This window comes from Stylophora pistillata, chromosome 3, assembly GCF_964205215.1.
Source record: "Stylophora pistillata chromosome 3, jaStyPist1.2, whole genome shotgun sequence".
Classification (NCBI taxonomy): domain Eukaryota; kingdom Metazoa; phylum Cnidaria; class Anthozoa; order Scleractinia; family Pocilloporidae; genus Stylophora; species Stylophora pistillata.
Genome location: NC_142521.1, coordinates 35320965 through 35345286, shown reverse-complemented (window position 1 = coordinate 35345286; position 24322 = coordinate 35320965). Strand labels below are relative to the sequence as shown.

Below are 24322 nucleotides of genomic sequence, written 5' to 3'. Positions count from 1 at the left end.
TAATTTCTTCCGAAATAACATGAATCTTGTTCAATTTTCATAAAACCTTTTATTTTCAATAAAAATTATTTATTGAAGAAATCATGTAAAACCATATTCTTTTTCGCAAAATACACTGATAGAATTTGAATAGGTAGCAGAGACGCCTGATATTACTGTTTGCCTTGTTCTTAAGTGGATGAAACATTTTTGGGTGAATTTCCTCGCTAAGATGCATTTGCCTTATACACATGGTAAATTCATTAAGTTTTCTTTTGTGGTTTTTCGCTAACGTAAGTAGCTGGCTAGCTTGGTCACATTCTCGAATTCAAGAGCTATTTTTAAATCAATGCTTGGCCACCGATGAAGTCAGGATGAGCTTAAAGTCTCTCAATTTTTAATAACTTTTTTTTCACACCACAAACGAGCGACAGACCAAACAAACGGGCGGAAAATTGTCTAGAAAACAGCATCATTGAGCTAGGAATTTCAGTGTTTACAGTTTGTCTTAGCCCTTGAGAAATGCCAAAGCAGATTGTATCTGTTGTGGTTACACGCGATATAACCGCACAATCTTGTAAAACTTGCACTGGAGATTTAGAGCTTCCAGATTCCTTGCTTGTCTCGAGCGGTCGAGTAATCTCGGAAGGTAGAGCGAGGAAAAAATCATGTTTAGATTAAATTAAGACCACATCCAAAAACAACCCGTTTTAATCAGTTCATCGTTTGAAAAACCAACAGAAACTTAAAAGCTCGTGTGTTTTGTTTTTAAAATTTCGAAATTATCTTTATTTTTCACAATCGAAAAGGAAACAAAGCGCCCATCGCAGGTGCGTCCCAAGGCGCACATTCCATCCCCTTCCTTATCGAGAAAAGGTGAATTTTGTAAAGATTAAACACCCTGGTATGTTACCCCTGAGTGACTGTAGGACGATATAGGACCCCCTCTCCTGCTAAAAGAATTTTGGAGATAGATGCAGAATGGATGTCTTCAGAAAAAGGGATAATCTGTGCAGCACAGGAAACAGCCGGGCCCTGAGAACTAACGTAGTCGAGTGCTAGCATCAATAACAGACCCTCCTCTGTGAAGACTCCCTATTCAGTTATTGCTTAGAAAGTGTGCGCGGGGTATCAGTAGTTAGTGGTTGTCCTGATTTGGTGCGAAATGAGTGTAGAGGAATTGAAGAAAGAAAGGTATAGTCTGATCGTCCGGGTGAGTGTAGTCCTGAGAAGGACTGTTGTCGGTGGTAGTGACTGACGTTTCAACAACCTGTGCGGAAGTCATCATCAGAGTCAAGTGACTTGATTTTGATGATGACTTCCGCACAGGTTGTCGAAACGTCAGTCACTACCACCGACAACAGTCCTTCTCAGGACTACACTCACCCGGACGATCAGACTACGCCTTCACATGTTGCCCCCGGGTTCAAACTATTTACTGCATGAAGAAAGAAAGTAGTTAGATGTGGATAGGCACCAGCGTATCTCTGTGATTAGGAATGATCGGGTAAAAGTGCTGTTGAACAATAGCAACATCGCTGACAGAAGCACATAAAACTGGCCTGCCGGTATCACTCTTGTTTCGAAAGATAACACAAGCGGGCATGCAGCAATTGAATTCAAGTTGCGCGGAATCAGTGGCCAGAATATTGCGACCAGTGACACTCGGAAGATCAATAGAAGTACATCGATCAAGGTGTAACCTTTGAAGCAAACCGTATAAATGTTACGCTATATTTAAAAAAATACACACTTACTGAACCAAGAAAGTCAAAATGCAATAAAAACTTATACAGTCAAAGTTTCTTTAAATTATATTGTATATTAAAAACTTTATCTCCCATTCAGCTAATTCAGTTTCATGTCCATGCAGACTACCTGAGCCTTCAGCTAAGAAGCCTAGAGTTTTTACAAGGATTCCTTGATGTTCTTTGCTTCACAAGTACACCTGACGTTTCTGGTATTATAGGTTAATAAAGGAAACCATCAGATCTTTATAGACAGCAGTAAACAAATAAAATTTATATTAAGTCTCTTTGTAAATGTTTCTCTTGTGTGTACATTTCTCTTGCACACTGGTTGAGCCAGTTTTTTTTTTTTTTTTTTTGTGGGATTTAACTTAGTGTAAGGCAAACTCTGCGAAAGGAGAAATGAAAAATGAACCTTCCTGCTAAGCTTTAAAAATCTGCCTCTAACCTGGATTGACTCAATCGTGCTTTGACCAGCCCAGTCGAGACTTTTATCTAAACGTAGCACAAAGCAGGTTCTTAGTTTGTTTTGGAAAGGTGCAGCATTAAAAAATTAACCTGCAGTGGCATGTAACTTTTTTTCAGAATGTAGAAAATCGCGTGAAACAACTAAAACAAAGTAAGATCAAATGTAAAAAAGCTAATGACTTATTTTGTCATCAACAAAACTACAATCTCTTATATATGGGGAGACAGAGCTGAATAACGAAACGTTACGTCAAAGGTATGCGGTAAACAACACGGGCTCAAGCGTGAGAGGTTTAAAATTTAGTGGACTTTGCGAAAATAATAAGGAGCTGACATTTAAAACCGAGTAATTTTGTTGATGTCGAAGGCATTTTCCTATTTCCAAAGCTTTTAAGGAGAAAATCAAATATTCAGGGGGTGTGCAACGTTCTTGGAAGTTGTTCTGTAAAAGAAAAGCGGTAAGGAAAACAACGCCTCAATTAAAGCAACAGAATAGAAAGTCAACAATGCGAACGACTCAAATTCCGTTTTCCCGCCGCGTCAAAATCTAGCGCGTGCGCATATGCTATTCAGCTCTGTCATATGGGGATAATTGAGGACACTACACATTTTGGCTTATAAAATGCATATGGCTATGAAATCCCAGTTGTCTTGACTTTTTTTTCCTATGGTCCAAAGCCTACAGCTCTTTTGTTTGAGAATTTTGTCCTTTGGATGAAAGGATCCTGGTCATTTTACCCATCTGTCCAGACACGTCTCCCTTGGCGTTCGGCAACCATCCATACATTGGCATCGGGTCTTGCTCGGCTGAATAACTGTCGTCACGTTCCAGCACACCTCTCTCTATAAGATCCTCTACAGACCGTTCAGCGGCGGTTGTGACTACGCTCATGTCTTGAGGAAATGCTACCTGCCCTATAGTAAACGGTCCCATGTAATAGATAGGGGGTGCACCAGGATCTTCAGCGGCAGGTACGAGAGAAAAATTATTCATGTCTATGAGAGCACCAGATGGACGGAAATACTTCGCTCCATTCCTTAATACCACATTTGGATGATTTTCATGCCTCTGGGACTCCGAGATGTTCCGAAAAGGAACCAAAATCTCGCTAATGAGCTTTCCTTCTTTCAGCGATTTCGTCAGTGGGGAAGGATCTTTCTCAAATGCACCCTTCTGACCAGTAGCATCCACCATCACATCGTGACAGGCTTCAAAACTAGATTCTTCATTAAATTTCCACGATACTTTGACCCCACATCTATCTTCTCCTTCGTCAATTTTGTAATCTTCGCCAATCCTTGTCACCTTGAGGTAGCCGCCTTTCATTAGAGACAAGATCTTCTCGGCATTTTGAACTGGAAAAGGGCCTATTAGCAGATGGAGCTCGGTCTTGATTTCTTCAAACCTGATGCGATCCTCTGCTGAAAAGTAGTTAAAAGCCTCGTCAAAGATTGCATAGGACTGATAAAAGACATTCTGAAGGAGTAGTGGTACGCCACTGATCAAACTTTCTTTTGCCTCTTCGAGCTCGCGGCTTAATCTGTCGACTGGGTCAGTTGCTTGAAGCAGCATTTTCATTTTAGAGACAACGTCTTCCAGCGACACCGTCTCCCAGTCATCTGGAAAATGGGGGCGAAGGTGGGGAACTTCATCATAAATCTCTCTCTTCAGCAGATTCCAGAAGTCATCCAGAGGCAGAAATCCATCATTTGCTTCTATAATGGGAATAAATGATGAAGGTGTTAAGTACTTGTGGGCAAAGATCTTGTTCACAACCACGCCCATGACCTGTGGTAGCAATGCCTTGCGTCCATACATCGTCATCTGGAATTCTTCAGCTCCTTTGATGGGGACAAACTTCAAGGTATTTGCGCCACTTTGATGACTGGCTTGGAATGATCCGTTCTTTTTGCTTAGCGTGAGTGCCGCGTCGATAGCTGATAAGGAGCATCCGAGTATTCCAATGTTCCAACCTAGCTGGGTCTTTTCTTGCACTTCCTTTGGTGGAAATGGTGAAGGAAGCCAGCGTGGAAAGTCAGGAAATCTGTTGTAGGCCCAGTGACCTGTGGCAAGAAATAGATATTTAGCGAAGACTTTATTCCCCTTTTCAAGACAAAGCTCGTATCCATGGGTATCCAATTTTCCCTCTGTTAGACGAACAGAAGTAACCTTTGTCCGTTTACGCACATCAACTGTGAATCCCTTTTTCTTCAGTGTCACGACGAACTGTTTGAAGCGGTCGCTTAGGTAGAGGCCCACCACAAATCTGGGAAATGGTTTATGCAGCCAGGTGGGACTTTCAGCCTCGTCAATTTCCAGACTGGCACGGTGTTTTGTAGAAAGTGAGCGGAGCCAAATTAAAAAATCCGATTGTTCAGAGAGCGGTATGTAGGTTGCTGTTATCTGTGTACATCCACCTGCAATGTTAACGATGTGATCGGGAATTGTCATGTGTTTTGCATATGGCATCCCCGGTCCTAATTCTTGGCTGGATTCCGCCACTAAAACACGGCACTCCTGTCGGTCTTTGGGTAACGACTGCAAGGATATCTGGCCCAACACCGCTGTACCATAGGCACCAGCTCCAACTATCGCGATGTCGTACCCAGGAAGAGATTCACTCATGTCTGAAAGTTACAACAAAATACATTCATTGGAAGTTAATGGCAGAAAAATAATTTCAGTCGACAGAAAGCTTTATGGAAATCTCGGAAAGAAAACTGTGTTTGTCCCGTTTTCATTTGTTAGAAATCCCAGTTAGGCATTATTATAAGATAGGGTCTAAAAGTACCTACGAGTGACCACGAGTGAGATTAAATCAAAATATCTCAGTTTTGTTACTATGACGTCGTTACGCAGTCAAATTCACATCATTTCATCGAATACCTATTAGAAAGGAGACTATTGACTGAATATTTTCCACGACATACGTCCGATAATTGACAAAAAAGTCCAAAAACTTTATTTAAAAAACCATAACTACAGCAAAACGTATATTATATTACATCACAGTGTTATTTAACTTTTTGAAAACACGCTAAGCGTTTGATTTGAATAATTCCTTTGAGACACAACGCAACCACCGTTCCACCACTGTCATGTACTCCTCCTCTACTCGAACGTAACAAAAATACAACTTCAGAGCGCGTGAAGTAATAAATTTTTTCACCCGTGCTAAACGACTTTCATTATATCAAATGGAATAAGAAAGCCCAAGAGATCATATTCTCTTTCAAAGCCCTATAAACTGACAAGATATTGGGAACATTAGTTGAAGGGCCGCGGCCACGGCTGTTTGACATTCTCAAGGCAAGACCAAGAAATCGCAGGTAATTTTTGAGACGTAATTGTTTTAAAATCCTATAGAGGTCAAGATATTCTTTCTTCCTGGCTAACTAGTTTTAGCTATCGACTTCCATGCCATAAAACCAACTTCTCATGCATCACGGCGAAAGCCAGTGAAACTTTTGGAGACGTCTAAACGTCTGACTGAAAATGAAGTCAGCTGGCTTTATTTTGGGGCCGAGTTTCGTTTTACTGAGTAATTGTGGGTCGCCTGTAATTAGGCAGAGAAGTGCTCAGTTGCTGAATCTATGTGTCAACTAAAATTTTACTACTGGATGTGAAGGATAGAGACCCTGTGAACGAGTTTAGGCAGCATATTGACCAACACAGCTCTATTTTAAAGGGTCGTGACTTAAATGGATACTGCAGAATCAGGTTTTGCGAGTAGAGACTGGGAGTGAGTAAATTACTCTCCGGAAAATGAGGTTCCGACCTTTTACGATCTTTGTCCTCATCTTAATCTGTAATACTTAATCCATAATACGTCACGAGGGCCGAACCTGAACGAGAACAGTTAGGAAATAAAACGGAAATAATAGGTTCCAGTCCTTACTCGGAAACCTGATTTTGGAGTATCCATTTAAGTCACGACCATTTTAAAGACCTTTAAACATATATGACGTATTTTAAAGACGGATTGAGTAAGTGACGTCATACGTTCTCTATACGTATATTTTACTGATATTCAATCGTGAGTATTTCCAGATCTACACAGAAATTTGAAAACGGAAAACATTCCTTTTTCTCTTTCATTGAATTTTATATGATACAAAATCTTTCGCAACGAAAGAGAGGGAAGGATTTGATCATAAAAACATTTTGAAACGTTGTGATCTTCTGTGACTTGTAAACACACGCTAACAAGCCATTTTAGTTTCACCCGCTTCCGTCAACCGAGATTGAAATCCACCAAACGCGGCTTTACATGTCTTAAAATCCCTGGAAAAGACCCAGACTTCAATCTTACAGTCTTCCTGGATGTGGAAACGAACCCTGGACCCTCAGAAATCGAGAATTCTCGATCCTTGCAAACTCTTCATCCGTCCTCGCCGAGATGTTTTTGTTTACATCGACGAGAAACCATCTTCTCATTACGGCGCTATACTACATCCAACCTGTCCCAAAATTTGCTCCGTACATTAAAAAAATCTGGATATTCTCCGGTTTAGGGGAGTCCGAGCTGGCAAACAATCTCCAAACCGAAAAGGGCAAGTCCATCAGAATGTTACCACCACTTCGAAGGAACGAATTAAAGTGCGAATCAACACCCGAGTTCCTTTTATGACGACCTCGCGGTATCGTGGCAGGAATTGCTCTTACATTAGGAGAGTCAGCTATTGAAACCTTTTTTCCATGGAAAACAGTGAAAATCCATGTATACGATAAGCCTTGGTCACAGTGAAACTGAAATCTATGATTAAGGAGCGACAAGCAGCATTTATTAAATTTGGGAAAGAATCGCCAATTTATAGACTCTGGAGGAATAGAGTCCAAGGTGCTATTAAAACAGCGAAGGGCTCCTATTACAACAACAAAGTGAAAGGTCTGGCTGAAAGTAACCCCAAGAAATGGTGGAAAGACATCATATCTCTGACGGGGCAGGTTACATCTGGTAAACAGGAACGGTACCATCAATTCCTAAGTGACGTCATCACCAGTCCTGCAGAACTAGCTACTCAAATTAATGATTTCTTCACTAGTATAACCCAAGAGTTCGAACCTTTAACGCCAATCCAAACTCCGCCCAACGTAATTCCACCAGAGTTGCTTGTTTTCCTTAGAGGAAGTTTCATCTGACTTTCGCAAATTATCCATACATAAAGCGGTGGGACCAGATGGAAGATCGAACAAATTGTTGTAGCAATTTGCACCCGAATTAGCATCATTGATTCAAGATATTTACAATCAATCACTGAGAAAAGGTCTCGTACCTGACACTTTAAAACAGTCAATTATCTCACCAGTCCCTAAAGTTTGCCCTCCTCAAAACATTCAATCAGACTTGAGACCAATTGCACTCACAAGCTGTTTAGCAAAAGTACAAGAGGGTTTTACAAACAAAAGACTGTTAGATCAGGTGTTTGATTCTATCGAATCACGTCAATATGCACGTCATGGACACTCTACAGTGCACGCACTAATTTATTAAATGCAGGCTATACACGAAGCTATTGATTCAGGTAACTGTTCTATTCGGATATTTTTTGCCGATTTTACTAAATCCCATCTGGGGCTCGGATATTTTCTATTACACTTAAAATTGTTTCATCTTAACATGCTCACTTTGGAGGTTGGTTGGCCGCATCTTGATATGCCTTAATGTGACAGCGTGATGCTGTTAGTGAGTTTTCACAGGTGCTTACCAATACTTGGCTGTGTAGCCGCGCGATGCGGTTCCAGTCGAGGCCCACAAATTGACCCTTGCTCACCATAGAGTCTCCAGTAGCTCAGTGGTTAGAGTATCCGACTAGATCACGGAGGGTCGTGGGTTCACTTCCCATCTGGGGCTCGGATATTTTCTATTACACTAAAGATTTTACTAAAGGTTTCGATATCATAGACCACTCAATATTGTTAGATGAACTCAGATCGTTCAACATCGATCAAACTCTGTTTTTTTGGATTCGGTCCTTTCTTACCAACCGGACACAGGCTGTACGCGTTGGCTCCTCCCTGTCACCATGGAAACAAGTCAATGGTGGCGTCCCACAGGGAACAAAACTCGGATTAACGCTCTTTACTGTCATGATAAACAAGCTACTCAGTAATTGGCATATGCGTACGAAGTATGTTGATGACACTACTGCATTTGAGATCATTCCAAGGAACTCCGTTACTATGCTAGATGTAATTGTCAGAGAAATCCATGATTATTGCATAGAACATAGGAGGAAATTAAATCCCAAAAAATTTTAAAGAAATGTACGTAAATTTTATGAAGAATTCGATTACGGCAATACGACCTATAACTGTTGGAAATCAAGAAGTGGAAACAAGTCAATGGTGGCGTCCCACAGGGAACAAAACTCGGATTAACGCTCTTTACTGTCATGATAAACAAGCTACTCAGTAATTGGCATATGCGTACGAAGTATGTTGATGACACTACTGCATTTGAGATCATTCCAAGGAACTCCGTTACTATGCTTGATGTAGTTGTCAGAGAAATCCATGATTATTGCATAGAACATAGGATGAAATTAAATCCCAAAAATTTTTAAAGAAATGTACGTAAATTTTATGAAGAATTTGATTACGGCAATACGACCTATAACTGTTGGAAATCAAGAAGTGGAGCGGGTAGGAACTTATAAGCTTTTAGGATGCAGTAAATGGTTTGAACCCGGGGGTAACATGTGAAGGTGTAGTCTGATCGTCCGGGTGAGTGTAGTCCTGAGAAGGACTGTTGTCGGTGGCAGTAACTGACGTTTCGACAACCTGTGCGGAAGTCATCATCAGAGTCAAGTGAATGATTGTTGTCAGTAGAATGTTGTCATTCTACTGACAACAATCATTCACTTGACTCTGATGATGACTTCCGCACAGGTTGTCGAAACGTCAGTCACTGCCACCGACAACAGTCCTTCTCAGGACTACACTCACCCGGACGATCAGACTACACCTTCACAAGCTTTTAGGAGCTATAATTAGAGATGACCTTAAACGGAACACTCACGTTGAATATGTGACTGCCAAGGCAGCTAAGAAATTATACGCTCTAAGGTTGTTGAAACGCGCAGGAGTAATGCTAGAAGACATGCGCAAGGTATACACTTGTAATATCAGATCGGTCTTAGAGTATGCTGCGGAAGTGTGGCAAGACATTCCCGCATACCTCTCTGATGCTATTGAATCCATACAAAAAAGAGCCTTAAAGATTATATTCCCAAATTATAGTTATCAACGAGCCCTAGACCAGGCAAAATTGTCATTGTTGGTAGATCGCAGGATATTCGTTTGTAAAAATTTGATGGCGGAAATGAGGAATGAAGACCACCCCATATCTTTCTTAGCTCTTCAAGCTATGACAAGTTGTATACCTTATCAGTTAAGATCAGGAAATACCAAAGCCACAACAACAATGAAAGAACAAAAAGAGCAAATGAGTTTTTTACTTTTAGGTATTCGTAGACTTACTATTATTGTAATACTTACTACAATTATTATAATTATTAAGACTTATTATTGTAAATAGACTTTATTATTAGTATCTAGTAAGATTATTTTTAATGTCCTTGTAAAATTACACTGTTTATTCAGTTTTTTAACTGCCAGAAGTGTTAATAAACTATCATCATCCTCATCATCATCATCATTCGATAGCATCTTTGGCGGTGTTGGATTTATTCCTTTTATTTCGGCATAGCGTGGTTACTAGGTACTGGGCTTATGTGATGAAAAGGGGTTTTGAATGTTGTGGTGCTTGCAGTGCATCTCTGTCACGAGTCATGCGCATAGATTTGAACTTAATTTTTCGTTTCAGTAATCCGCTACTTAGTTTGCATTCTTTGTTAAATAATTTTCTCCTCTAATGTGGAATCGAACTCGTTCCTCACAATAAACCTAGATGGTTTACTGTGAGCAAAAAGCGAAAAACGTAGGAGATTTTGACATGCCTAGATGGGATTTTTCGATCCGAGCGGTATTTTATGACCTAGAGATTTAGTTAGAAATACGTTCCTTGTTTGTATTCCATGACCTCATAGGGCGGGATCATGTGAGTCAGTTGTTATGTACTTATATCAAGTGATGCGGTGATGTCGAGTTTCTCGGTATTGCTTTAGCACTCGCTGTGACTTCCTTGTTGGCTCTCGCCTTTTTACTACGGGTTTTCTTCCCGCCTCTTCATTTTTCTTAGCCCTTAAAAGGGTATGCCTTAAAAAGGAGTATTCGATTTATTCGGCATTGCATGCATACAATGATCGAACTACCATCTGCTTAACACTTTATTTGAAGCCAATTAACACCTCTTTAGAATTCGAAAAAGCGAAAAGGAAAGCTTACCGGAATTTAACATTATGATTTCCAAACACTACGGAAATCTTCCACAGCGTTTGACTAATTTTACCATTATCCCTCATTATTTAACTCGCTGGAGATAACAGCTGATCAACAATACTGTATTTCTGCTTTATTTCGGCAGTAATTATTGAACTTTCAAAGCGGAAAATACGACAATTTGTTTCATATTGTTTTAACTTGGCCTATCTAATTGATACCAATACGTTTGTCTCATGTACTGTATAAACTTGTACATGGGACTCTACCAAGCTACATAGATGATCACCAGGTAATCAGTCACAATCGCCATTCACAGAATACACGGTACGCTGATTTTAACGCTTTTTTCTTTGAACATCAAAGAGAAACTGAGGGTGGGAGCAGATTTGCAGTATTAGCAAGACTCTGCAATATTGCACCCTCATCTACTAGGAAAGTTGATTCTGTAGCCCTTTTTAAGAAAAATATACGTAATAGGATGTTAGGGACCAGAAAGAGTAATTTGTTTTGAAATGTACTTTCGGTTAATGTGTTTTAATTACTTAAATCAAGTAATTCTTAGGCTTTTTGGTTCATCGAGCTAATTCGCGTGTTTTTGTGTATTCGTATTTGAAAATTTTATTCTATTCCTCTTAGCTATAACTATAGATTTACGCAAGGCCACAAGTTTATCAGCCCGCGACTATCACTTGCTTCCCTGTCGGCTAAATAGACCATTTAGTTTTCAATATACTAACATGAATTTACCTCCAAACATTAAAGAAATTATTCTAATCAAGTTGTAGTACCAACTAATTTAAACGAGCAATAGAAAGGGCAAAAGATATTCTGATAAACACACGAAAAAGGAAACAACCGACCCTACCTTACTTTCTTGAACGTGGACTGCTCCTATATAAGATATGCATAAAGAGCATCAAACTAAAGCTAATGGTGAAGTGGTTTGATGATCTGACCGTACTCTATTCAAAAATATGTTTCTTTGAATCCTTGTCTTTTTTCTGAATCACGACATAAAACTTCCCCTCTAAGAAATTGCGGACGTGCAGAACTTCAGCTTGAGTCGCGTCCGTAAACATGAAGGCCCGCCGGTTACCATGAAAAACTGTAAAGGAAAACTTGAAAAAGGAGAAATCTGATTAGCAACACAATATCGCACAGGCGACACTTTCCGACCACTATCTCTCTTTGGCATTGTTCACTGATTTTCCAGATTTAAATACCGCAAAAACCCGCAGATAAGCCGCAGCTCTTTTCCAAAAATCGTCGCTAGAAGTTGGGGGTGCGGCTTAACTGCGGGAACATTTGTTAACTGACACTTTTATGGAAAGTATGTAAACAAATATTACACAAACCTACAAGGGAGTACTGTTCATTGCTTTTGTACGTTTGGTGGCTCTTAAAAGTGCCAGAAATGAGACAGATGCTTGGAAATGGAATTGCTGCGTTTAAGTTATTCTTGGAATTCTCTGTTATACCCTTAAAAATTCCAAGGGTGTGACAATGTTATGAAATGAATGTTTAAAACGTTATGATGTTCTGTGACGTATGAACACACGCTAGAATGCCTCTTATAACGGAATCTTTGGCTGTCAAATATTTTCTTCCATGGTTACTAGGAGTGGTTTAGGTTTAATCTAGTTAGTAATCAGTAGTGTTTTGTTTACATTGGTCTTGCGTACACGTTGTGAAGGCAGTGCTTCAATGATATCGAAAGTTCTCTCCGTCCAAATATTTTGAGGTAAGTAAAGTGTAACATGTTTCTTTTGGAAAGATTATATAAGTAAATTGCAAAGGGGAGACAGCCGTTTGAAGGTTTTTACTAAATGACACTTGGGTTCAAATTTGGGTCCTGGGTCGAGAAGTTCAACGATCAGTAGTCAGCGGTTTCAGTTAGTAACCAGTTTTTTCGCGTTCGAGATGAACGCCTTGCAAAAATTATTTCAATGATGAATGGACACAATGTAATATTCTTTTTGCTCATCTAGTTTAAGTCTGAGAACTCAGTGTTCGATGAGGAGCAAGTAATCCATTCTGATTGTTTTATTCTTTGTACTGTGTTTGTGCTTTTATGTTCTGTATGGGCAGATGAATGCGTCAGTGTTTTCCTTATCTGATCGAACTTTCGTTTGAAATGACGACAAAAAAGTTTTTAGATGCCATCTCGTGATTACCAGAATTCTTGTGCGTGTGTCTAACATACTATTTCCTCTCTATGTTTTAGGTAACTTATTTTTGCAGTTGTGCTAGATTTCATGATTTTACTCGTAATGTTACGTTGTCAAAGTTGTGTTTACGAAGTGAATATTTGTGTTTGTCAGTTGTTATGTATTTTTATCAAATAATGTACTCCTAGGTAAATATTGTTAAAGCTTATATTTTCAAGCATGTGCTTTGCACCAGTTGATGATGATAAACACTGCGCAAATCTGAGGCAGATACATAAGGCTTTTTGGATTTTTACTTCTGGTAAATCATCCACAACAGCTTTACTCACTGCTCAGGATAAAAAATCGAGGGAACTGAAACTGGTGCTTAGATCACTCTGTAGAAATGTGTACTAACATCTTCCTTACTTGCCCTAAGTGGGGAAAATTACAAGTAATTCAACCTCTAAATCTTCACTTTTGACAAATTGTAGGGAAGACAAGTTCATTGTTTCGCATCCGGACAGTGGCATGCAATATGATACATGCAGCTTGTACAGTGGAACTTAGTGTGTATGGCCAGAACCTTGGCAAGGGTCGTTGTGGCAGAAAATACCTTTGACATTCATGTAAGGGGTATAACTGAGTTTAGTATAAATCAACTAGTCCTGACTGTTGCAAATTCTGTAATCTGATTGTTCAGGGTCAAGGTATTTGCAGTCTATTGTGATAGTGTATAGTCTAATGGTGTGCCATTGTAAACAAACTATAATAAAAACACAAGTTCCTCCTGTTGTTTAGTTTAGAGCAGTGAGTGAATTTGTGTTAAAACGAGTAGATTATTTTCTCTTGATTTCTATTTGTGATGATCAATTTGGGCTTTCTTCTGCATAAGCTATCATGCAGCCAGGAAGTTAAGCTCATTGTATACTTGTCAATTATCAATATATAATAAACTAAAGTAGACATATCTGGAGCAGTTCTTACTTTTGAGTAATCAGAGGACGGATGGACAGATACACATATGTTATTACCATTACAAACATTTACTTCTTTTTTTAGATAAAATTAAAAAAACTCCATGTTACTGTGCATCTGTTTAGCGCCATGAGCCTGCGGATACGGTGCCATAGAAATCCTTATTATTATTATTATTAATATAGCACAAGAAGCCAAAATGTGGTAAGATTATCACACTCTTTGCTGCACCTTGTGTTTCACTTAATCATTTTTTCCCTAATTTGACATCATCTGTGATCTATCATCTGAAGAGATGTATAGCAACATGGTATCCTTTTGAGAGAATGAACCACAATGACATTCCAGAGCCAGCACATGCCAGAGCTCATTCCCCCACCCCACCCCCCTCTCTGCATTCTTCTACATGTCCTGGCAACATCTCAGGTTTTCCTAAAAATTTGTACAATCAGGGTAAACTTTCTTGTCTAGAACAGCATACTAGTTATTTGGTGACCCTGTCTCTAGTGCTGGCTGAGAGCTTGAAAGTTGGAAAAATGAAGTCCAATCTTTGTATAGGGGCAATTTATTACCTTTATTTGTTCAGATTTGTATTTGCTAGTTCTGCAACATAATTTCAAAATGGACATTTCTGTTTATCAAAGATGAAAATGTAAACTACAATGGAAGGATTTTTTTAATTAATGTCCTTAAATCAGCAATTTAAAAATGCTATACATATGTACAAGGCTACAAATGAATCACGAACTGGATTTTAGGGTAAATTACCTAACAAATGAATGTGAAATTTCTTGAAAAATATTTACAAATGTTACTTTTGATCACTATAACAGATCCCATGAAAAAGGAAAATCATTCAAATAATTTCCTAATCTGAATTCAGGCCTTTTTCTAACAGGGAGTGTGTGAATGTAGCAGTGTAAGAGTCAGTGGTCAGAAAAAAAAAAAAAAAAAAAGAAATAGTTTTATTCCCCTTGCTGACTTTTATACTGCTACACTTGTCTAGTTTACCTACCAGAAGAAAAAAAACTGCTCAGTCACAGGTCAATATTTTCCAAGAATCTAGAAGGTTTATCCAAACATTTTTACAAGTAACTTGAACAAGAATGTTTTTTCTCTCTATAAAATGACTACTACAAAATGTTTTGATAAGGATGATATATATCTAGTAACCTTGTAAAATAATTATAAAGGAACTTAAGATGAAGACTGACTTATGTACTGTATTTAATATACAAAATAAATTTCAAAGTAAATCTACTAACATCTTTTCTTCACACTTAGGACTTAAACCTCCAAACGATAATAAAAGGTGGGGCACAAAATGGAGAAACTTATTCATTTGCCTATAATAATAATGATAAAATAATAATAATAATAATTTAGCAATAATTTCCATAAAATCCTCTACAATACAAAATATTAACAGCATAAAAAACGATCCAAAATAACTCACTTTCGGCTCACATCTACTCCTTTTTTTTTGTCAAAGTGTCTGGAAAACTATAAATAACAGAGTCAAGTCTGAACAGATTCAAAGTCTAATAATCTGATAAGTAAAAGCATCTAAAACTATACAGAAAAGAGAAAGGTGAATGGCAAATCTAGAACCCTATATACAAGGCTGCTAAAAATCATAATAATGATAATAATAATAATGGTAACAATGATAATAATCATGATAACAATAATATTAAACAAAAGATTAGTACCAAATACTCTTTGTAAATTTTGGGTAAGAACCTTCTGCATGTTTAAGAAAGAATAGCAAATTTAAATCCCAAACCTCTCTTTCATAGTGAAGATTGGCAAACGTCAACAAGAAAGTATCCAAGGAGCATTTAGATCAAAAGGATACATGTATCAACAGGAAAACACACAAAGGTGGCGAGGGCTTAAGTTAAAACAAATTGTAGTGTAAATGAGGTTTACATGTGCTTTTCACTCAGTTGTGTTATCATACATGACTGTGTAATATTGGGTATCAAAAATTCTTCTGTGAATGGTGTGATCTTTGACTAACACATACTTGGTGTGATAAAAATTAATACAACCTTCTTATACTGATCCATTTTAATGAATGCATTATCGTGTTATAAGAGTAACACCCATCTGTGTAGGTGATAGCTATTTGCTTATAATTCCATGGCCTTTGTCCTGTTGAATGAGCCTGATAGAAAGGATATATCTTCTAAAATGGATACACACTATACTATAATCGAATGGGTCTTACTTAACCCTTTAACTTCCAAGATCGAATTATAAATTCTCCTCACTAGCAGCTGTACATTTCCTTAGAAATTGGTTGCAAGAATTTGGTGTCAGATCAAGTTAAAATCTAGTACCTGGATATGGATATTTTGGGAAGAAGTTACATGTTAATTAATCACTCCTTGGAGTTAAAGGGTTATTTTTTCTTTCAGTAATAATAGTGGCGATCTCTGGCAAATCCTGAGGAACTGTGTTGACTTTTTAAAATGTTCTCCTTCCGACTGATGCTGCGTGACCATTCAGAGTAGCCACTGTCACTATCTTGGTAGGAAGGCAAGGCAATCTTTGACACAAATCCCCCTGGAACTGCTCTGGGAAACTTTGCTGGCGGGAAGGTCACAGGGGGGGACAGAGGGCGTGAACCATAGATCAGCTTTGATGAAACAGGTCTTGATGGCCAAGATGATCTATGGAAAAAAAAGGAAAGATCCAGTTTGTTTGTGACTGCCCAGACATCTTTACCAAAATGCCACAATTCAAAATTCCTTTTCATGTACTGTTGATATCATTCAATGTGATCTTCATCCGTTGCTTGCAGCAAAAGTTAAATGCTGTCATGCAACATTAAAAACAATGAAAATTTTCTTTTAGAATACCTTTTTAAGGGGTATCTCAAGGCCAAAACCAGTTGAATTTAAAGTAGTCTAATGGTATGAGTAACTTGTGGCTCAAACACAGCTGATGATGATGTGATTTACATGTACCTCTTGAAGTCTGCATCATAACCATGTCGGTCAGTGTGATATGGGTGACCATTTCTCCACCCAAAGACATCTTGTGGCGGTCTCCAGTATAGAGCTTTCCATTCCACATACGACATTGGATGTGTTTGGGAAAGTTGCCATTTTCTGTAATTCTGAGAGGAAAATAATGGAGAACTGGGCTTTTTCCAGGAATAGAATAACGGGTAGTGCCCTGGATACAGTAAAAAAGAAAAAAAAAGAAATTAACTTGTTAGAAAGATCATCTATAAAATGAGAACAGTGTTTACATTGCTGGGGATTGACACTGACTTTTCCTGTTTCTCAGCTGATCTACCACAGCTTATACTATCACTGGGGAGGTAAAAAGGTTCAAGGTATCAAGAAATCAAGTATGTCTACGTTTATCAGAGAATCAAGTTATCCAGCATAAACTGTACCATTTTTTGATTTTTTGCATATGTTGAATTTGTCAATCGTCATTTTAACAAGCACTTATTATCAAGACTTAGATTTCTAGTAGTCTAACATAAAAACCAAAAATAGGAAGAAGTGCTTTTAATATACATGAAAATCTTTCAGCATGCTTATTGGCAGGGAGCACATCAATCAATCCCAAATAATGAAATGTTTATAAATTATTAGCAAGTAATCAAATGAGATGACTGCAGAGTAATAGCTTAGGTGTTATAATTTGTACCAAATCAATGGTTCCAAAATCATCTGATGCCTGACAAGAATAATTACTCCTTACTTTCAAAATCTCCATGTTGTTTTCTCCATTGTATGTCTTCCACTGCTGGAGCTGGAGACAGCCTCTTCCCAGAGATTCCACGGGAGCTATACAAAGGCATTTCTCCTTCACTTCTACCAAGTCCAGACTCGTCAGTATAGGTTACTCCAGCACCTTTATACTGATGTGATCTGCTGTAGGATTTGTAGCTATGGTGACTGTCATTATCTCTGGTATAATTTCTATATGCATTGGACATACCTGACTCAGTAACTACAGGTGTTGACATTCTGACTGGGTCCCATACAGCTGAACCATTCAAACTTAAATCAGACAGTGTTAAGCTTTGGGGATCAAATGAGAAACTGCTTAAACTTTTAGTTGGAGATAGCCTATTGGCTCTTCTTAACGCAACCTTTGCTCTCATGATAATCACATCTTCGTCAAGTTCGTTAAGGTGAATAGATCTGTGGTAGCGCTTGGTATGGCTATAATCCATTGCTTGAGAATTTCTATAGGTAGAGGACACATGCTGTCCCGACTGAAAGTCTGTGGTTGGCCTTGAATGTTCATCCTGTCCATGTCTATCAAACTCTGATTCTTGGTTTATTTTTTCAACTTCTGTTCTACTATTCTCTACTCTTGTTCCATCCCTTTCATCACCCTTGGCATCCAAATCTTCCTCTTTGTTTTCCCCTAGGTCTGATATCACCTTAGGAGATGATTCTGTGAACTGTAATTCTGGAGAATCGGTGCTTTGATTGTTCACTTTTTCATCATCTGTGGAATCTAAATTATCAGCTAAGTCCTCCATTGTGATCCTTGGTGGCATCTCCTCATCTTCATCATCATCATGATCAATGACATGTTCTTCTTTCTTTTCCAAGTCATCTTCTTTACTGTCTTCCTTTGTGGAGAGGGCTGATACTTCTAGAGGACCACCATCATCAACTGAATTATTAGGATCTTCTTTGTCTACAGAATATGACAAAATTTGAAAGTAAGTGTATCTAAGTGTCTCACTGTCTTAGTCCTCTATTTCACAATCAACACAGCAGAGACCTAAAAATAGTTTTTTTGTTCCACAGGTGAGACAGCTAAATTTTTTTTAAAAAAGACATCCCTGTGCTACCACCCTATGTTGAACCTAAGCCAAGCTGTTCTTTGAGAATTTTCTGGCTATTGTACAGAACTCTCTGCCCACTATGCAGAGTTCTCTGGCTATATTTTGACAGCATCGAAGAATATTCTGCAGTCATTTTAAGCAGCAGTCTTTAAAGACTGTTCTTCTATGTGCTCTTACATTTTTAACACTTTTTTGAATTCCATCTGTACTTTGGATGCAATTATAGCTGTGAAGTCAGATAAGGAGATTTGTGGTAGCTTGGTCATTATAGTAAGTTCATCCAAAGGTGTTCTGGTTGGGGTTTCAACTTAAAACCAAAGCACTAGCAATTCTTTACCTCAAAGTATACTTATGTCTCTAACTGAAATAGTCTTAGCAAAGTGTTTTTTCTGACGACGAGCTCAAAAGCTGTGTGATTAAATCTCAGAGTAATATTGCTAAAATGCTCCCACAAGTAAACATTAAACGACTTTTGGAGCCTGAAGTACGCTTTGCTTGTTACGTTAATTTCTGCTCGAACAAGAGTCGACTGTTCATTTTGAAATGTACTGTTGATAGTAGAGTACTGGATGCTACGATAATTATGAAAAGTTGATTTTGTAAACAATTTTTCTACGACTGCAGTTGATCTGATTTTCAACCAGACATAAAAGTGGAGATTAAAAGCAGAAATTATCCGAAATTCTTTTTACCTGATAGCGATGATTCCAATTCGTTCTCGATTTCCATCGCACTATTTACCCAAAGTTTACTGCGCGAATTTCACTTGTTTTTCGAAAGAACTTGCTTTGACGTATTATCAAGCGTAAAACCACGAAATTCCTAGATTAAAAACACCAATATGGAATGATAAACTAATAAAAAGGACTGTCTTAGCGTCAACACACACGCGAATCACTTTCGCGGAAAAAATGTTGTCAAGGACTCGAACGTAAATGATGCGGAACGTTTGTTGTGGTACCCAGACCCCAACATTTTTTTTAGCGAGTTTCAAAGACATGCAATGCATTCTACATAACGTACCATCTGGAAACTGCCTTCCTCGGCTGTTGGCTTTTATCGGTGACAGATCCGGAAGAACATCGCCCATAATTTCAATTCCAGAAGACTCAAACACATCTGGTGAACAGTCCATCGGGCTAAAGCTTTGTCTTGAAAGACACCCCCTTCTTGCCGATATGGGTGTCTCTTGGAGAGTGGGTAAAGGTTTTATTGGAGACATGTTTGGACTGGACATGGTGCTAGCTGTGGAATGCCTTTGACGTAGAGTGTATCTTGGGGTTGATTGGTCAGATACGGGACTTGAAGTCACCTGAAATTACAGTTCCAAATCACATTCACTCTCTTTTGCATGAAGCAGCTTATAAATGAGCGATGCTTAAATCTTGTCAAGGATGCTAGAGTTCAGCGGTCTATCCCAGTTTGCATTTTGTCAAGTTTTATCAACATTTTCTTGTACCCATCCTCAATAGGTTACCCCCTCTTCCAAAGGTTGCATTTTGTCAGGTTTTTCTGACAATTAGTGGAAGCTTCCAATCCAGCTTCCACAGCACCAACAATTAAACTCCATCTCAAACGAATGTAACTAAATTTAATCAATTCACAATAAAAGTACATTATGTGTTGATCAGAACAATGGTTTATATTTGGACCAAACTTAAGGCCTAAATAACTTACAAAAACAGGACTTTTAGGACTCTTTAAGATGGATCTAAAACAAATGAAATAAGAAATATATTACAAATGATTGATGTTATTTTTTATATTGTAAGTACTAAGCCAGAAGCCTAATCCACAGTCTATCTTGTATTAAACTTAAGAAATGGCACTAATTAATTACCTTATAAACATGTTTTTTATTATGGGGGAACTATTGCTGAGTTACTTACTTTATATTGGTGGGCACCATCAAATGATCCTTCTCGGGCACAGTTTCTGTTTCAGTTTGTGTGAAAAGTTTCCGTCTCAATGATGACAATGAAATATCTTTACTGCCATTGAGACCATCCTGATTATAATGAACTGAGTCTAAAAAGAATGAACTTAACTGAGTACTTGAAGACTTACACACAAAAAATAACAGTTCAAAAAATCCTGCATTTTAGTGCTCTCATCAATGACATGCATACTGCAATTTGAAAATACATCACATCTAAATTTAGTCACCTTTGCAGAAGTCCTTGCGATGCTCCTCCCTCTGAAAGAAGCTTCTTTTGGGAGGAGCGTTGTGTGACACCCAGAAAAATTGTTGAGAAAACCAGTGTCAATTTGGTTCAAAATATTTCACTTACCAATGTGACTTTGTAGATCAAAGTCTGGTGGTAAAGAAAGCTTTGTTTGGCAGCTTGCTGAAATGATAAAAAAATAATTTCAAGAATATTTAAATTCTGGAGACTGCTACTTCCCAGTTTGAAGTTATTTTAAGTATTTCTCTTTGTTTTCAAGATTCATAAGCCCTTTGTTCAAATCCAACCTCTACAAAGAAATGCAGTGATTAAAAAGAGGTTAAAACTGTTTTTCTTACCATCAGCTTTTACTTTGCTAGTCGATGGCAATGGTGATGAAGAGGATGATTCCATTGAACTTACAGCCTCAATATCTTAAGGAGAAAAAAAAAGGTTGCAGCATTACAGAGACTCTGATCATCCTACATATGATGGAGTTATTTTCATAATATAATTTCTAATTGTGATAATCTTTAATTTCTAATATTTTAAAAGCCTTCTAATTATTTTTTCAATCAGCTAAAAATAAAAATCTTGTTAAAATTAAGTCCTTAATGTTTTGACAACGTAAATTTCAGTTTCAATGATTCTTTATAAAGTTCTGCATTTTGAGCAACCTACCTACTACTAGTAGAAATTCAGTTTTGGGTGGTGGTTTTTGATTTCCACTAGCCAGTTTGGCTAGCAAACAAACTGAAATTGTTGTAATATCTAAGTTGTCGTATTATGTCAAGCCCTGTCTCTGCTTTCAATTTGAACTTGGCAGGTCTTACAGTGGAATACAGCCTGCTAAATTGACCATTTGAAATTACATAACTAACTGAGAAGTCTAATAAAATTAATATATTTATGTGACAGTGGAGGATGATTTTCTACAGTGATACAACTGTCTTAAATTCCTAAGTATACTCACATGCAGTAGCAGGTGGAAGAGGAGAGAACTTAACATGTTTAGCTTCATGGTTTGGTGTCCATGGAGATGGAACAATAAAGTTTTGAGAGAAATACTGAAATAAATAAAGAAAAATGAATAAAATAACCTGAATAAAGGACTGTAATACCTGCTAGAGCTTGTCCCAATGTGATTTCTATAGTGTGAAGCAACTGTTAGCATTGCCAACACTTCTTGAATGTTCGTTTCCTCTCTCTAGTATTACAGATAATCTCTCCAAACAACCCCCTCCCCACCTACCTAGGCAGCATTTTCCTGGGTTTCCCCTTGGGAGACACAATGGCTCTCTGGTTAGTGCAGAGGAATCCAGGTACAGAGGTCTAGGTGCAAGACCTGGCCAAGTCAGTGTTGTTTGTTTCTGGACAAAACACTTTTAACCCTTTCACTCCCAAGATCTCATTTGTAATTCTCCTTACAGTCTGGCATACAATTCTTATGATGTTGATTCAGAGAATTTGGTATTGGATCAACTAACAATCCCCTGATTGATACTTTTTTTTTATTCTCATCAATTTTCTGCTTGATATTGTATTGATTTTGTAAGGAGAAATTCTGTCTTGATCGCTCATACTCTCACAGTACCCCCTCTCTACCCAGGAGTATAAATGGGTATTGTCAAATTGTCAGGAACGCCTGAAGAAAATCTAGGGGGGGGGGAGGGCAATCTTGTGATGGATTAGCTTCCTGTCCAAGCGGCAGTAGTGTTACTCCTCTATGCTTAATGCTATGGAAACAAGGATAAGCCATTTAAGGTTCGAGCACAAACTTTACCTCCCTAAATTTTCCAGTTCCAGGCACTCAAAGAACGTGACACTATGGCGCTAGCCAAGAATCAAGACATTTTGGTCTACAGCCCAAAGTGCCAACCAGGAGAAAATGGCATCTCCTTTGTTCAACTTTAATACTGTTGCATATCTAATGAAGTATTGCTTGAATTTGAATAAACTGTAGCATGTCAACCAACCTCATCTATTTTTTCTTGAGCAGCAATTTCATCTTCTTCCCTAAATTATGACATGATATATATTTAGGGAAAATTATTTTTATATGGTTATTTTTAAACATAGGGATCCATAACTTACAGCAGTGGTTCAAAAAGAGAACACTAGCAAGATCTTTATCATGTCTCTACAAGGCGTCTGACAGGTTTGGAAAAAGGATATCTAGTTCATGCAGAACAGCTTCAAATGATACACACAACTCAAGGCCAAAACCAGTGAATCGGAATTCTTGTTTGGTTGTTAGGACACCTCAACTCACAATTTTAAGAGAACAAGAGATTCAAACTTTTTATTTTCCCATTCCCCTCAATCCCCCGTCTCCTCTAAATTAAGAATGGTTATGTGGTGATCAATGATACATCCCTGGGAACAAGAAAGTTTTAAATATAAGGGGGACATGCAGAGGGGCATAGCCAGTTAATTTGATTGATCACAATATCATTGAGAAATAATGAGCTTCATATCATGATGATGGTATGCCGATGCACAAACCACCATTGTTGACTTGTTGAATACAAGGATTATTAGTTAAGAGGTCTTGTAACTAACTTTTCAAATGTGGTGCTGTATTCCTGATCTGGAAATTCTTCAATATCAGCGGGATTCTAAATAATAAATGATTACCAATATTTTGAAAAAATCAATACCGAAAAGCACTAAATGTGCTTTATGAACATATATAACAGCTAATGCTAACTAACCACAAGCTGTCCTGGAACTCTCACATAGATAAGGCGAACAGAGTGCTTGGTTTGATAAGGAGGAATTGCAGAGATTTGAAGGATGTTTAAACACCCAGAACTCTATATTGCACTCTGGTTAAGTCACAGCTGGAATACTGGTCTGTTGTTTGGTCACCTTTCACTGCGAAGAATATTACTAAATTGGAAAGAATACAGCGCCGTGCAACAAAGTTCATTCTGAAATCTGATGATGACTATGAAATTCGTATCTCTAAACTTAATTTACTGCCTCTAGAGCATAGACGATTTCTTTTTGATGTACTCTTCTTTTATAAAGCTTTGAACGGATACATTAATTTAGACATTTCTACATATGTCCAATTCTATTCTGATACTGATAGGTACCCCCTGAGAGGTTAAGACAGCCTTACTTTAAAGAAGAACTATGCTCGAACAAACGTGTTTAAATTTAGTTTTTTCAATCGTATTGTGGACATGTGGAACTCGCTTCCATTTCACGTCAGATCAGCATCTAGCATTCCAATTTTTAAGCATGGTGTGATAAATTTCTTATTAAACAACTGAATAGGCCATTTAATTGTAAATTGTACTTTTATATCTTCTTTGTCCTTGTATATTTATTATGTATATCTTTTCATTAGCTGGGTGGTCTGTCTGAGCATGGGTTCTTTGACTCTTACGGACTATCCCTATGGCATTTTTTTTTCTCTCTTTTGTTTACTATGTTGCCATTAAAATTGTTAAATTAACGTTAAGTCTTAAACTTTACTCTTACTGACTGAAAATTCAGCATCGTACAGGTGTTTGTGTATTGGAAAAAACTGAAACAAGAAGAAATTTCATTGAATAAAGATCATATCTTGGTTAAGGATTAAATTCATCTTTTCGTGTTTGTAGGATGTAAGATAATCAAATTAATAGTTTCAAACAAATGTACACAAA

The 24322-nt window shown here is 37.9% G+C and overlaps 2 protein-coding genes and 1 long non-coding RNA gene across 3 annotated transcripts in view; 1 reads left to right on the top strand and 2 right to left on the bottom strand.

Moving 5' to 3' along the window:
* Positions 1-1678: 1678 nt before the first annotated feature.
* Positions 1679-11756, bottom strand: LOC111341656 (uncharacterized). Its single transcript, XM_022948629.2, has 2 exons — positions 11408-11756; positions 1679-4823 (listed from the first exon to the last, which is right to left on the bottom strand). The coding sequence occupies exon 2, from the start codon at positions 4819-4821 to the stop codon at positions 2875-2877; it is 1947 nt and encodes a 648-aa protein (XP_022804364.2). The 5' UTR covers positions 4822-4823; positions 11408-11756; the 3' UTR covers positions 1679-2874.
* Positions 11757-14325: 2569 nt separating this feature from the next.
* The window catches only part of LOC111341640 (uncharacterized), a 10628-nt gene continuing 631 nt past the window's right edge, over positions 14326-24322 (bottom strand). Inside the window, exons 3-13 of the mRNA XM_088752691.1 lie at positions 23226-23281; positions 22640-22679; positions 21637-21730; positions 21023-21097; positions 20790-20846; positions 20388-20526; positions 20176-20209; positions 19522-19810; positions 17394-18347; positions 16643-16853; positions 14326-16345 (exon numbers count right to left, since the gene is read on the bottom strand). Coding sequence (XP_088608817.1) covers positions 16087-16345; positions 16643-16853; positions 17394-18347; positions 19522-19810; positions 20176-20209; positions 20388-20526; positions 20790-20846; positions 21023-21097; positions 21637-21730; positions 22640-22679; positions 23226-23281 — 2208 coding nt within the window. The 3' untranslated portion in view covers positions 14326-16086. The remainder of the gene's footprint in view (positions 16346-16642; positions 16854-17393; positions 18348-19521; positions 19811-20175; positions 20210-20387; positions 20527-20789; positions 20847-21022; positions 21098-21636; positions 21731-22639; positions 22680-23225; positions 23282-24322) is intronic.
* On the top strand, positions 18260-20355 carry LOC148735830 (uncharacterized). Its single transcript, XR_015998554.1, has 2 exons — positions 18260-18372; positions 18461-20355. It is a non-coding gene; the product is annotated as an uncharacterized LOC148735830 (long non-coding RNA).